This window comes from Drosophila subobscura, chromosome U (assembly GCF_008121235.1).
Source record: "Drosophila subobscura isolate 14011-0131.10 chromosome U, UCBerk_Dsub_1.0, whole genome shotgun sequence".
Classification (NCBI taxonomy): domain Eukaryota; kingdom Metazoa; phylum Arthropoda; class Insecta; order Diptera; family Drosophilidae; genus Drosophila; species Drosophila subobscura.
Window position 1 is genome coordinate 10,507,610 of NC_048534.1, and position 14,482 is coordinate 10,522,091.

Genomic DNA, 14,482 nt, shown 5'->3' on the forward strand with positions numbered 1-14,482 from the left:
AAAAAATCAACAGACAGACCATAGCTATAGGAAACGATATATACATATGATGAATGAAAATAGTAACTATTTTTAACTGGTGACGGTGCAATTTTAATTTTTAACATTTAACATAGCAAAACATAAAATGAAACAGGAATGCAAATCCAATCAGGCAGGTCGAAAAACACTCCTCCTCCACCCAAGAAAAATCAAGCATCCTATTAGTAACCATGTATCTTACCATCATGAAACAATAGAGCTGCCTATACATATATGTTTTAATTGTTGAATTATATGTTTAGCCAAATCATTTCTCAATTGTAACAACTCTCAAATCAAATCGACAAAACACAATAGGAATGATAATCATAAATCTGAATGTAAGCCAATATTTTTATGAAAATTTCCTTTAATTATTACACTTTTGTTTGTTTAGAGACTTTTTAAATTTTATAAATAAAAAAAATGACAAATTTAAGAGAAAATTCATAAGTAATGCGAGTTTTTTAATTGATGGGTGGAATGTTTGTATTTCTTGGTTCTATGGGTAATCCCCAAGCAGTTGTGAGCTTACAAGGTATTCGAATTTTACCCAAGAACCTGCCACGGTTTTTGAGATTTTATAAAGCAGATAGGTGTGTCGATAGTGTGTCCTATATTGATCTCCATTGGTCTTACCATTTCTCCAGTTTCTAGATATAAATTATATCAGAAAACGATACACAATTTATTGCGTTACTTTTCTTACAAGGAATTCGCCTCAGCCATTCTTTCTAAACTCTACCATCGCATCGTTGACAGCCATAAGTTCAATTGACTTCTCTGCCGAATGCCAGAAGTGAGGTTTCATTGCCCCTTCAATTATCATGATTTTTAGACCCCTTTTTATTTATAACACAACCTTAAACTGTAGTCTTTCGTGTCATTTATGTACATCCCAGCTTATCAATCCGTCTGAACTCTGAAATATCATTGGACCTATTCTTGTCAAAATTTCCAACACAGCGATGGGTGTGGGTGAACTTCTTGAGAATCTTCTTGAGAAGAGTGTTTGGCATTCAAATATTTTGTTATGGATTGGTAGTCAGGATTTAGTAACTGCGATTTAGAGAACTAAAACTGTTTAATCTCCTTCCGAGTTCCCTTAGGCATTATCATTTAAAATTGCATTCCAAGCATGGCCTTCAAGTTGAATTAATATCGCTCTGCTATATAATGTAAGATAATCCTAACGGGAGCACTTATTCCAATGCGGCTGCTATTCCAATCCAAAAACACTGACAATCCATACAGTACGCACTCTAGCCAGCATGTAACACTTAAAATACTCAAGAATACAAAAAAACGTCACTTCCTTTTCTTACTTATAAAAGTAAAATCAATTTTTTATTATTTTTCACTTGACCGGCGCGGCGCAAACCACAAGAAAATCGCGTTGTCTATTAGCCCTTAAAGGAGTATAATCCTTCCAGGGTTAACTACTGGAACTAGCATAACGGGGAGCATTAAAGCAATGTTTTTACTGTTCCTTGGTCTCACGCAGACGACGGACAGCGGAGCGCACGGACGCGGCAGCGGTTGTAGAGTACACCCAGGCACCACCGGCAACGGTACGCTTGCAGCGTTTGCAGGACCAGATGCCGACAACAGCGCGCTTCATGGAATCCTACAAATGGGGAGCACAACATTAGTTACAAATATTTCTCACGAGAGATTTTATCTGTTGGTCTTACCTTTCCGCAGAACGAGCAGGTGTATTTGCTGTGCTGGGTGATTTCCATCTTCTTGACCATCTTACGCAGGGAGGCACCATAACGGGTACCATATTTACCTACGATTCCGACCTTCTTGGTGCGCTTGGCCTACAATCATACAGAAAATAATACAAGTTAGTTTAAATGTTGATACAACTTAAATGCACACTCAGCGAGTAAATCCCAATGTAAGCCAACGGTAAATTGTACCCTGTGGCTATATATTGTCCATTTGTAGCATTTCCATTGAGGATTACGTGTATTTTTTAAAATTAATTTCGTACCATTTTTCTGTTGTGTTGTTGATTTGTCAAAAATCCAACCGGAAAGAGAAGTGTGACCGATTTTTCGATCAAATATACCGTCTGACCTTAAAAAAATACCTAAGAATTGTCAAAAAATACCGTAAATATACCCTCTATATAAATAGGTGAACACCTGGAGTACCATAATATTTTTAAACGAATGACTTATTATTCTAGAGGAGTAAATAATATTTTAACCTCCATGACCTTTCTGGTTATGTACCCTGATACCAATTTTTTGTCTCTGTCGGAGGCTATAAACTGGAAAAAATCAGAGGCTAAGTAGTTTCTTTATTTATATGGAGCCTGAGATGGTCAAACATCACATAAATTCTGGTAAATGTATTTCCCAGGGTATGCATATAGCTGAGAGATTTGCTCATTTCTTTCTCCATGTTGCTGAAAAGTGCTGGTGGCACACTGTAACAGGCTGACGACTATGACACTCGGCAAAAGCGCGTTTTTGAATTCGATCTCTATTTAAAGATAACAATGTGGTTTAAGGATGGCTTATACGCTTTTGTTGACGGCAGTAGGTTGAATATAAAATATACAAGATATTCAAGTATAAGTCATATATTCATGTAGAGGTTTAGTGCTTCAATCGCCGTGGTCTCGTTTAGTCGGGAGAATAATGCCAAATGTATGGTCACACTGTCTGCGCATTAATAAATAGTGCGCACGTCACAAAAAAACATCACAATTGCGGCCAAAATTTTGCTAATTTTCAGGCGTCTAACGCACCTGAGCACACCAACATTTGCCCAACAGCGGCCCACAAAAGTGTCGACCAGCGAAGCCATGCACAGCTGTGTCCTGCTGCCAGATGCAGCCAACTACCAGCCGGATACCCTGGACCTAAATACAGACGCCAAAGCGGCCGCCTATTGGTTTCCCTGCTTTCGCGACATGGTTATCAAATTTGCAAAGCAAGCGGCCAAATCGCAGGCGGAGGACGCAACGGCCGAGCAGCGAGCGGAGCAGTTCAAGACGGCCTATCTCCAGCAATTGGATTACCATCAAAGCAATATCGCCGGCAACAGCGGAAGGGTGATCCTGGGCACCAGCGAGCTTCTCAAACTGAACGAGACCATGCTGCGTCGCTTTGGCTTCACGGATCCGTGGCGCAGTCAAAAGCAACTGGAGAATGCCTCGGCAAAGGCGCGACTCAAGCTGCGGCTGGAGGAGATTGATGCCATCGAGAATCAGGATGACAAATGGACGGAGCTGGTGCGCGGCGTGCTCGCGGGCAACATGTTCGACTGGGGCGCCCAGGCCATATCCAACATACTGGAGCAGGACAGCAGCTTCGGCCTACACGCCGCGCTGGATAGGATAGAGAAGCGGCCCTGGCTGCTGGACAATTTGGATAACTGGCTGAAGCGCCTGAGGATCAGCAGTGATCAGCCGCCGCACAAGTGCGCTGTGGTATTTGTGGACAACAGCGGCGTGGATGTGGTGCTAGGCGTTCTGCCCTTTGTCCGGGAGTTGCTGAAGCGCGGCACCAAGGTGCTGCTGTGCGCCAACAGTGAACCCTCGCTGAACGATGTGACCAGTCAGGAGCTGAGCGCACTGCTCGAGGAGTGTGCCTGCGAGTGCGCTGTGTTGTCCTCCGCCTGGTCCACCTCCCGCCTGCTTGTCTACGCCAATGGACAGTCCGGACCCTGCTTGGATATGCGCACGCTGCCGCGCGAGCTGTGCGATGCCATGGCTGCCAATGAGACTGATCTGCTCGTGATTGAGGGCATGGGACGGGCCCTGCACACGAACCTCAATGCGCAGTTCAGCTGCGAGACGCTGAAGCTGGCCGTGATCAAGAATCGCTGGCTGGCCAAGTACCTGGGTGGCGATGAGATGTTTGCCGTCATCTGCAAGTACGAAGCGATCAGCTAGTCGAGCGCCTATGACAGACTCCTTGTTATGCAGTTGTTGTTGTTGTTGGGATCCGTGTGAGAAGAGCCATTGTTTAATTTTTGGAAAAATATTGTTATTGTTTAATCAAATTCAAGTCACAGTCACAGTCAATCACCATCACCATCGCCAGGATTCATCCCCCCCCCCCATTGAGATTCATATTTTATAATTTTTTGTGTATTGTTTTATTTAAATTATCGTGTAACTAAAGTGCTTTCAAGTGGTTTCAAACCCACATCTCTATATCTGCTCCGCATTTTAATAATTAAAAGTATAAATAACAAAGCCTTTTGTTTATCGAGGCTGTCACGCTGCCCATTATTTATTATCGGTCATGGTTATATACCCACCTCTCTGATAAGAGCCCAACCCATTGTGGATTAGCCAACGATAAGGCAGAGACCACAGACCCAGCGACCCATCCAGACAGTTCAACTATTTGTTGGAACGTGATAAACGCAGATCACTGGCAGCTTTTTCTACAACTTACAGACACTCTCGCACTCGTGTGTGGTGTCTTCCAATTCGCACGGTCACCGTCACTCACTTATCACTCAACAACAACAGAGCACAGCCAAGAAGAGCGGCCACAAAAGCCTGATAAGCAGCAAGCAAACCAACAGATAAGATCTACGAGACCAGGAAATTGCACCCCAAAACAGAACTTGAAATGCGATAAACGTTAAGCTATGCCAGTGGATATGCTACAAGCTTGACTTGGGGAATATTAAACACTATATTAAACACTTGTGTGTGCTGTCATGCCTTAAGTAAACATGTAACACTTTCAAAACAATACAGAAACGAAAATCAAAATTGAAATCAGAAAATGTGACAAATTGCGGTTCAAATAAGCGCGCACAACGAGTTTCACCACAGTCTGCAACAGAATAGAGGTAAGGTAAAGTAAAGCTAAAGGTGTTGCTAACCAGATCTAAGCGAATTCAAGTTGGAAAAGTTCTGATTTGGGCATTAATTTAAGGAAATAGCATAAATAAATGTACATACATAACTTTGTTGTGTGCAATTGCCGTGGGTTAAGCATCAGGCGGCATATTTTGTACACACAAACCGCGGTCACACTGACCAGAATAATACCGATCAGCTGTTCGGTGTCGTGTTAAAATTTCTTGCAAAAAATATTCGTTTCGTAGATAAACATTAACAAATTCATATTAAACAATTAAACAACATTTTCTGCACTTGTGCCATTCGGGTCGTTTTGGTTCTTTTAGTTTTCTTTCAACCGTTTGCTTTGAACTCTATCAAGGACTTGCGTTTTTGGTCTATCAATTATCAGCAAAGAGCCAACTAGAAATGGATATACTCAAGAAAATGTTCAAGTCGTCGGAGGAAAAGAAGCAGGAGTGAGTACATGTGATTAATAGCAATAGATTATGCAAGCCAGTCGCAGACAATTAAATGTTTAAAAAAAAGAAAAACCGTACACCGACTGCGGCTTTTTCAATTGGATCGATAACCAGGCACCTGCCATGATAGATACATTTTTACCAGGATATATACACCCACACACTCACACACACACACACGCTTGCATACAGAAGCAGATGTGCATGTGGTTCTGTGTGTGTGTGTGTGTGAGTGATTTTTGCGGAGGCTGCGTACTGGGGTGCTCAACGGTTTCCGAGGGGTGACAACAAATTCTAATGTACATCCGGTTGGTGGTCTTCCTCTTTCCTGTTGCAGTGGTGCCGATATATCCGCATCGAACAAGGATGAGTTCCGCAAGCCGCAGTGGTTCGAGGAGGCCGAAACGGACGACGAGCTCTTCGACGATGATCGCAAGTTCGCTTTCCAAGTGTTTACCAGTCCGTTGGAGATGCAGAAGCACTTTGAGCGGCAAATGCAGCGTCTACTCGAATCGATGGATGACGATGAGCAAAACGATGATAATGAGGATTTCTGTAAGCGAGAGCAAGTCCTGATGTATCAGGAAACTAACATTTATGTTCCATATTCCTCAGATGATGTGTTGAAGCCCGGTTTTGATAGCTCGATTCTCAAGAAGTTTGCACGGCAAAATGGTCAGTCGCTGGACACCGATTTGGATGGCGAGTAAGTCTAACAGGCATTCTCTCCCCCTTCTATATTTATAGCTTCGGTTTGTTTTAGGATTTATGCCGATCAGATGCAGTCGCTCATTCAACGCTTGAATCCGAAGAAGGGACAGGAGCCGGCCGACGAAGCCATTGGCAACATTTTGCCCTCCAATCAGAGCCGCCTTCTAAAGAGTCTGAACAAGGCAAAGCTGACGGATGAGGAGCTCATCATGGGTCGCATACACGGCACAATCTCGGCCGATGGTGAGGAGGTGCCACAAGCTCGTGCCTCACGTTCGTACATTGGTATCAAGCCGGAAATGATGACTCCAATGACGCCCATGTTGCCGCGCAGTGGAGTGACACCCTTTGGTGGCGTATTCGATGGCAACTATCAGGTGGGAGCCGCACAAAAGTCACAGAAGTTATCGTATCGTTAATGAATATATTTTCCCACAGGGTCCCAAGATGTTTAGCCAGAGCGTGATGACACAGACGGTGCGCAAGCCGGATGGCAGCTATGAAACCACCAAGGTGGCCCAGGATGCAACTGGCCACAAGACCACCACGGTGACGCGCATGAAAGACGGACGCTCGGAGACGGTGGTCACGCACGATGGCAAGGAGGGCAAGGCTGCTGCCGTCAAGCCACAGCGAGGCTCCCTGGGTGAGCAGCATGTGGCGTATGCCGATCGCAACTTGTTTGTGACAAAAGAAGGCTACGCCATGCCACGGAACCTCTGGTGACCAGTGGTGAACAGCTATTGCCCCAATCAAGACAAGCGATCTCTGCTGCAACGCGAGCAACAGCGGCAGCAGCAACAGCAACAGCAACAACAGTATGCAGATAAGCTAAAGCGATTCGTCGGCAACATAGTCCCACATCCACATCCACACAACATCCAAATTAGAACCTACTATATTTTAGTTTACATTCTCCTTAGTGTTTGGTGTTTTAGATGAAACTCGGTTGAGACAACAGATGACGACGATTATTGACCATGATTTTATTAGGCAGCGACCGCACAGCGTCGTTGTGTATTGTGAGCATGCGCCACCCCACAAGAATGCGCTCCACAAGCACACACACACACACACACACACACTTTCAGTTCCCTGGGCATTCTGCAGGAGCTTTGCACTCCCTGAGCGAGGAATGGATTAGCGTGGAGTGACGTGACGTGAAGTGGAGTGGAGTGGAGTGGAGTAGAGTGGTGAGCGCTCTCGATTGGAGCATGTGCAGGTGCAGGCTCGTGTTGAACGGTGTGAACTTGATTTTCAGTTTGACAAAAGTCCAGCCAGACTGAGACCCGGTTTCGGTCAGCGGGTTTCAGTCGCGCAAACAGCAAACGCTGGCCAAAAGTGCGGCAAACATTTTTTTATTGTATTAGTTCTTCGTGGTACTATCTGTGTCTCAATGGAGCGTATGTCCAGCAGCAGCATCTAAAGTGCCCGTAGCGTACAACAAAAAAACAAAAGAAAGAAAAGAAAAGAAAAAATCATTCTGAAAGGAAAACCACCATAAAATACAATTGATGTATTACCGCTTAGCAGGCAAAACGATTTACACAGTCTATTATTGATATATAATTTAATTGATTTAATAGTTATACATAAACACAGCGCCCCCCAACCCCAGACCACACTTTGTGATTTGATCTAGAAAACTGCGACGTCAGTCGAGAGTTTAACTCACAGTTTATTTACTTGAACGCTTGATTAAACTTTAATTTGTTTATTAGTTGTACTAATGTTTAACGTTTAAGTTGATTATAACTAAATCTAATCTTTCAAATAGCTGTAATGCATATCACGCATTAGAAATTCATTCAACAAACATGCAAAATAAAGTGTTGTGCAATATAATTGTGGATTTATTTTTGTGTGTTCAATGGGGTTTGCTGAACAACGACAGACAAACAGCCAGAGTTTGGCAATATAATAAAAGGGAAAACAATCTACTTGGTGACATCAAGAAAATAAGATTGGAAAGCCTTTCCACCCACTGCCATGCCGCTTTTAGTGTTTGAGTTTTATTAGATTAAAATTTTACCGAAAGAAAATGAAACGAAGGACTGTTTGAGCTAATTTACAGCAATTTAGAGTGTGGTATATTCTTGGTAACTCTGCTATGAATTTTACGTTTCGAATTTATCCTAAATATGAGAGATTTGCAGGGGGCTTTGTAATGGAAATTCACTTTGTTCCATATTTTAGAAACTTTTAACAAGTAAAAATGTTGCCTTGACTCGTACAGAATGTCTTATAAAATATATCTATCCACTCTCCTACTAATCTGCGCATCCTTCTTCATGAAAATCTGGCCACAAACACAAGAAAGCACTTTTGAATCAAGCCTCCTCCATGTATCCATACAAATGATGCTTTTCATTGGTTTTCTCAATTTAAATCTATTAAATCCCATGCACACGTAAAGTTGCCCCTTCCAGTCGCGCAGCTTTAGCCATTTGATGGTAAAATTTTATTCAGTTTACAATTTAAACTAAAGCAGGCAAACAAAGTCAGGCGGGCCTCTCTTGATGGTAATTCCCTAGTGATGATGGTCATCCTTCTTCACAAAGCGCAGGCCGCAATAGCCGCAAGTGTGACTGCCGGGTGCGTCCTATAACAAAGATTCGACATTAGCTACCCAAATAAGCACATTTATGTCACAGTATCTCACCAGATTGATGTACACTTTGGGATGTCCCAGGGGGCCATCGCCGCCGTCACAGAAGACCACACGCTCGGTGCTTTCGATTGGAGGAATCTCGTCAATCATTTTGATGCCCCAGTTCTCGTTCACATAACGCTTGGCATTCACGAAACGCACATTGCGGTAGTCATCCTTGTCAAATACCTAATCGAACAGAATTTTTGAATATAAAATCAAAAACGTTTGCGTAATCGCAGGACGGCAACAACATTTGTACTCACTTGTCCCGTGTGTGTGACTTTGTCGATGTCGCTGCGGGAGCTGTTATTGCGCACGGCGGTCAACGGAGCCAGCCAGTTCTGGCCACAGCGTCCAACTTTAGCCAAATTGTTTACCAATTGCTTGCTGGCCATTATTTTGGTTTTTCAAAAAATTTGTTCAGACAATTTATTAATGTGACTGACCCTCAGAAATATACCAAAACATACCTTTTCAAAATATTCCATAAATATACCGATGAACAATTAACCCTCTTAAGCCCGTTCTATTCAGACAATTGAACATCTTAGGAAGACAACTGCTGCTTTCTTTAATATATCTTTATAATTAGTAAATTGCAATTTCGACAGACTTTCTGCATGTATTTATGTTCCTTTATAGTTCCGGCATATTGACTCTTAGAGATTGTAAGATTCCCCCAGCTTTCCGCAATAAAATTGCAGTTCCAGGTCTTCCCAGCGTTTAATATATAATCGAATATCAAAATTGAGGAATATGATTTTCATCGCAATCTTTACGGTACATTTTGAAACCAGAAGATATATTTCTGAGACTCGGATGGTATATTTTGTTGAAAAATCCGCGGTCACACTGGTGCTAATGCTTTCGCGCATATATTTTGAATGTCGTTAATTGTGGGTTTTGTGATGTAAAACGAATAAAACATGCGCAAAAAGAAGAGTAAACGTGTGTAAGTATTGTTTAAAACCTAAGAATGCATTCTGTTGCAGTTTAAATGCATTCTTTAGCGTTCTTGTGGCTGATTCAATACGACGCCTGTACGGAATATGTGCATGTGTGTGCGGGCCGCCATTTGTTTAGATTCTCCTTGTGCCTCTACTTTATCGCAAGCTTTCCCCACACAGACGTTCTGTTTAGAATGTAGGAATATAAACAGAAATGGAGGAAAGCAACGAATGTCGCTCCTCAAAAGATTTGCCGGCTGACATTTCTACGAGAGGGAGAGAGAGAGAGCACAGACAGACACCGCGTCGTGCGCAGTTGCCGATCTCTGTGTCTGCTGTTTTCCCCAAAATTTTCGAAAATTTTCCCCAAGATCAGCCCACGGCGGCCCTGTCTCCTGGCACTGGGGGAATCGTTTCAGTTAGTGTTTCGTGCTCGTCGAGTGTTGTTCTCGGTTCTTCCTCTGCAATATCAAAAAAGTTCTACATAGAAAAAGTCTTCTTACCTGCATACATATATACACGACTATATATACCCACACATATGCGAAATATATAGAAATTTAATTGGAATTGTTCGCGAAATCGAATCAAATTTATGGTGTGTTACATCAAAGTGCTTTGTGGATCAATCGAGTCATTCGAAATCTACAGAAATTCTAGAGAAACATAAGTTTTATGCTTAATTTTCCATGGATTACATAATCGAGAATGTTCGTGTGTGTTTGAAGTGAAAGGAAAAACGTGTTCCTCCACGTTTTTCCGGTTCGGGGAAAATGTTTTAAGAATGTGTGCCATATACTATAATGGGAAAACTACTTATAACCATTACGATGCGATATTAAAGGAGAAAAGAAAAACACCATAAAGCGGATGGCAATTAAAAGTGGGGTCCCCGCAAGAATAAAGTGGAAGGCACCGCGTGCTGCACTCTCGGGAACGGTGATGGTGGCAGCATCTTCTCGGCATGATTTTTCGAGCAAAAGTTTAACGAACTGAGTTCATTTCTATTTTTGAATAATTCGTAGAGCAACCGCCGCCGCCACTGCCCGTCACCGTCACCCCGCAAAAGTGAAAAGTCTGCATGAGTTTTCCTTTGGTTTTTCTTCGTTTTGCTGCTGGTGTGATGAGGGACGTGTGCTTTTTAAGTGGTATTGGTAGTGGTACGCCCGCCCGCCGACTGATCAACGCCTACACTGTGCAATTTTTGTTTCTGGAAAATCCATAAAGGAAACGATATATTGAAAGCAGATGACGGAATTATACATATGTATGTCTAGGCGGTCAAAACTGTGCAAAATTATTTTGAAAGTATCATTATTGTTTGATGAAATTGTTACAGTGGCAATGGGCTATATGAAACCAGTTGAAAGTCATCCTTTTATGTGGCAATATCTTTGGTAAAAATTTTAAATTGTAAAACTAGTTTTCAAAGGGTTCATTTCAGTTATTTAATAATATTTTATCTTATATCGAATCAAGAAACATTTTATTTGTAAATGTTTCACTGTATCCAGGACCATTTCTCATTAAATCAAACATTTTCCTCAATTCCAAACACTTGAAATACAATTATTTGTACAAAATTCAACTAATTTAAAATGTGTGTGCAGAATCCATGTATTATCAATGAATATTAATGAGCTCAACAAATTGTTCGCACGCACACACTCAAGTAAATGTACATATATCATCCTCATAGACAGACTTTTGGGCGAAGGCCTTCAAACAATTTTGACAGCAGCTAATCTAAACGCTTTCTCTTTCATTCGCTGCCATAGCTATAGCTGTAGATATGTATTTTTTTTTGTCAATATCTGGCACAATGTTAAGTTTCATGCATTGTAAATTATCTGCCACTAAAATTTATTTCCACAAATATATGTGACAACTATAAGGAATGAATGTGCTTCGAGCGAAGAGGCTAGGCACTTTGGAAACTTGAAAGCAGCGCCAACGTCAGCGCCATTTTTAAAGATTGTATAAATATTGAGACCACTTCCGTTGGAAACTGTAGAAAAATACATAGTACATAATGTACGTGAGTAGATCTGGTGAAATTAGTCCCAAAACCACATTTTCAAGAATAGGTCATGATTTATTTATGTTTCTCTTTCTTATTTTTGCGTATATGTATTTTGTCCCGCTTGACATAATTGGGTTGGACACTCAGGTGATTGTTAGGCTAATGAACAAATGATGATTAATGATTTTCTACAGTTTTTCGTTTTTGCAAATACTTTGAGCAGAATTTTACAAGCAACTTGTAGCTTTTAAAAGTTACGATCTTAATTCGTATTTAAGCAATTTTCGATTAATGTTATAAGGTGTAGGGTTCCCAAGTAAATTCAAAAAGATTCCTGCATTGATTAATGGTTCTTGAACGAAAAAAAAGTGCTTTAAATATTAAAAAAATGCTGTCAAAGGGAAATAGTTGTGACTTTATTTCATCACAATCATCAAACAGTATTAAAATAAATATGGATACAAATTAGATATGATTAATGGTTTTTCACATATTTAAAAAAAAAAAATTTGAATCAGAAAAGTTATAAGAATTTAACAAATTTATATTTTTATAGATACACTTGTTTCCATAAGAAAATATTTACCAAAATTTAAAACAAAAATTAAAAAAGTTCCTAAACAAAATAATTTCAAAATGATTAAGCATTTAAAGCACCGTTTATACATAATATATGAGTAAAAGTTTTGATGGTCCGAAATGGAATATAATAAACACCGAAAATATAAAATACAAAATCCCGAAACCTTTTACAACGAACGATCTACTCAAAATATATTTAAAAACAAATGGAAAATGCATAATAACTTAAACAACAATATACAAAACCAAAACCCGTTTAAATCAATAATTCTAATCAGTTTTAAATGAATTCTTTCCGCAGTGTAATATGTTAAATTAAAACCCAAAACCAACCTTGTGCCAAAAGTCTTTGTGAAATAATAAGCCCAAAACCACAAAAGAAAATCTACGAAATAAAATACCAAAAATATCAGGAAACCATAAAATCCAGAATCGTCTGAAAGCGTTTGCGGTGTAGAGATGTCCGGGCAGCAACCGCCGCCGTATGGCAATGGGCCACGTGGCTGGAATCCTCGTGCCCACAATCCCGCCTCACCATCGCCCTCATCCTTTCTGTATCGTCCGCCCTCGCCGTGGACAACGGCGCCGAGTCCACCGCCGATTATTGCTGGCCCGCGACCCTTTGGCCATGCCATGTCACCGGCGCCACTGAGTCAGGTGCGCGGACAGCGTGGCAGCACCAATATGCCCCATCCGAGGCCCCAGTGGCCGGGAAATAACCACTCACCGGCCCCCTATCAGCCACCGCCAAGTGCCTACTACGGTGGATCGGGTGGAGCATCGCCGGCACCGCGTCCCTTTCGGCCGGCACCGCTGCAGCACCAGAACTCTTATGGATCGCAGCAGCAGCAGCATCATCCGACCAGCTCGTTCCAGCTGTCGCCCACACCATCGCCGATTGTGTGCCAGACGCCGAGCTCGGACTTTACCTACAGCAATCGACAGACACCGCTGTCCCATCAATCCCATCAATCGCACTACCAACAGCAGGCGCCCCCACCCCAATATCTGCAGCAACTCCATCAGCAGGGACTGGGACAGGGACCGCCAGTGATACCCCCACAACCGAGACAACACGGACACGGACTGGCTCAGGATCAGATCGATTTTATTGGCGTGCCGCTGGAGCCTCCGCAACCTAAATCCTATGTGATTTATGATGACGAAGAGGAGTTTGGTCCATCGACAGCCGAGATAATAGCGAATCAGTCGCAGGACTATATCGACGAGAAGCTAGCCGAATATCAGATGACGATATTGCAGCTGCAAGGTAAGTTCTTCACTCCTAATTTCTCCCAGTGGCTTTTTATTTTTCCCTAGCAGATGAGTCATTCGAGAAATGTTTGTTTTTTGGGACAGCTTTCTGGCAATCGGGCGGCTGCATTTAGCAGACAAAAATCGTGTAAAATATTTGATTTTCCTCTTGGCAAAGCATTGAACTTTGTTAAGGGGGGGAAGCTGAATGTAAATGTCAAACGAACTTGACCCAGACACATTCCCCCCCAGCATCATTATCTTGGGAACCATTCAACCATTCACACATCCAACCTGACATCATCGCTCGAAAGTAGACTATGGCCTAGATATTTGGGCCCTCTCTCACCTTTCACTTGGCCGCTTGGTAGAGGCTCTCCTCTATTGGCTATTTTCGTGTGGTCACCGCATTCTGCCCGTAAGATAATGACATAATGTTGTGGCCAAAATGGAAACAGAATATAAATTTTTGGTTTTTTGGCAATCGTGCAAATTGCAATCGCCAATACGGGGGGGCCACACCACATCGAATGCCAAATGAATCGATGAATTGTTATAGTTCATACATAATATATTTTTCTATATGTACTCGCACATATTTATTTTGTGCTCTTCAACAATTTGCAAGTGCTGGGAATGAGATAATTTTTGTTATTCAATATTTTCTAGCTACCAAGGGGGACCAAGAAAATATTTGTTTATTAAATTGTATACTTTTAAATATTTTTGCATGAATTTTCTGTGTCATGCCCAAGCAATGCAATCAAATTAGAGTTTTATAATTAAACCAAGACAAATTCCATTTCATGTCTAAACAAAAATGCTCAATTCATTCAATGCAGAACAATAGTTAGTTATAGAAAACGAATTTGCTTTTCAGTTGCAATTGTTGGCACAAGTCTATTCTAATTAATTAAGCACCGTGTGATACACACTTTTGTTATTGATAGCTGATAGACAAGGCTTCCTTCCGTCAGCCCCAAAGCC

At 41.7% G+C, this 14,482-nt stretch overlaps 4 protein-coding genes across 4 annotated transcripts; 2 read left to right on the forward strand and 2 right to left on the reverse strand.

Annotated features, from left to right (window-relative positions):
• Positions 1–1,337: 1,337 nt before the first annotated feature.
• Positions 1,338–2,131, reverse strand: LOC117900556 (60S ribosomal protein L37a). The gene is made up of 3 exons (XM_034810960.1): positions 2,021–2,131; positions 1,716–1,844; positions 1,338–1,648 (listed from the first exon to the last, which is right to left on the reverse strand). Exons 1-3 carry the CDS (start codon positions 2,021–2,023, stop codon positions 1,502–1,504), a joined length of 279 nt encoding a protein of 92 aa, XP_034666851.1. The 5' UTR covers positions 2,024–2,131; the 3' UTR covers positions 1,338–1,501.
• Positions 2,132–2,650: 519 nt separating this feature from the next.
• Positions 2,651–4,240, forward strand: LOC117900548 (4'-phosphopantetheine phosphatase). The gene has a single exon (XM_034810952.1). It carries the CDS (start codon positions 2,843–2,845, stop codon positions 3,932–3,934), a length of 1,092 nt encoding a protein of 363 aa, XP_034666843.1. The 5' UTR covers positions 2,651–2,842; the 3' UTR covers positions 3,935–4,240.
• Positions 4,241–5,003: 763 nt separating this feature from the next.
• Positions 5,004–7,360, forward strand: LOC117900551. Its single transcript, XM_034810954.1, has 4 exons — positions 5,004–5,322; positions 5,663–6,031; positions 6,089–6,413; positions 6,475–7,360. Exons 1-4 carry the CDS (start codon positions 5,273–5,275, stop codon positions 6,760–6,762), a joined length of 1,032 nt encoding a protein of 343 aa, XP_034666845.1. The 5' UTR covers positions 5,004–5,272; the 3' UTR covers positions 6,763–7,360.
• A 1,122-nt stretch (positions 7,361–8,482) lies between these two features.
• Positions 8,483–9,134, reverse strand: LOC117900555 (NADH dehydrogenase [ubiquinone] iron-sulfur protein 6, mitochondrial). The gene is made up of 3 exons (XM_034810959.1): positions 8,953–9,134; positions 8,699–8,875; positions 8,483–8,638 (listed from the first exon to the last, which is right to left on the reverse strand). The coding sequence occupies exons 1-3, from the start codon at positions 9,082–9,084 to the stop codon at positions 8,567–8,569; spliced, it is 381 nt and encodes a 126-aa protein (XP_034666850.1). The 5' UTR covers positions 9,085–9,134; the 3' UTR covers positions 8,483–8,566.
• Positions 9,135–14,482: the final 5,348 nt, after the last annotated feature.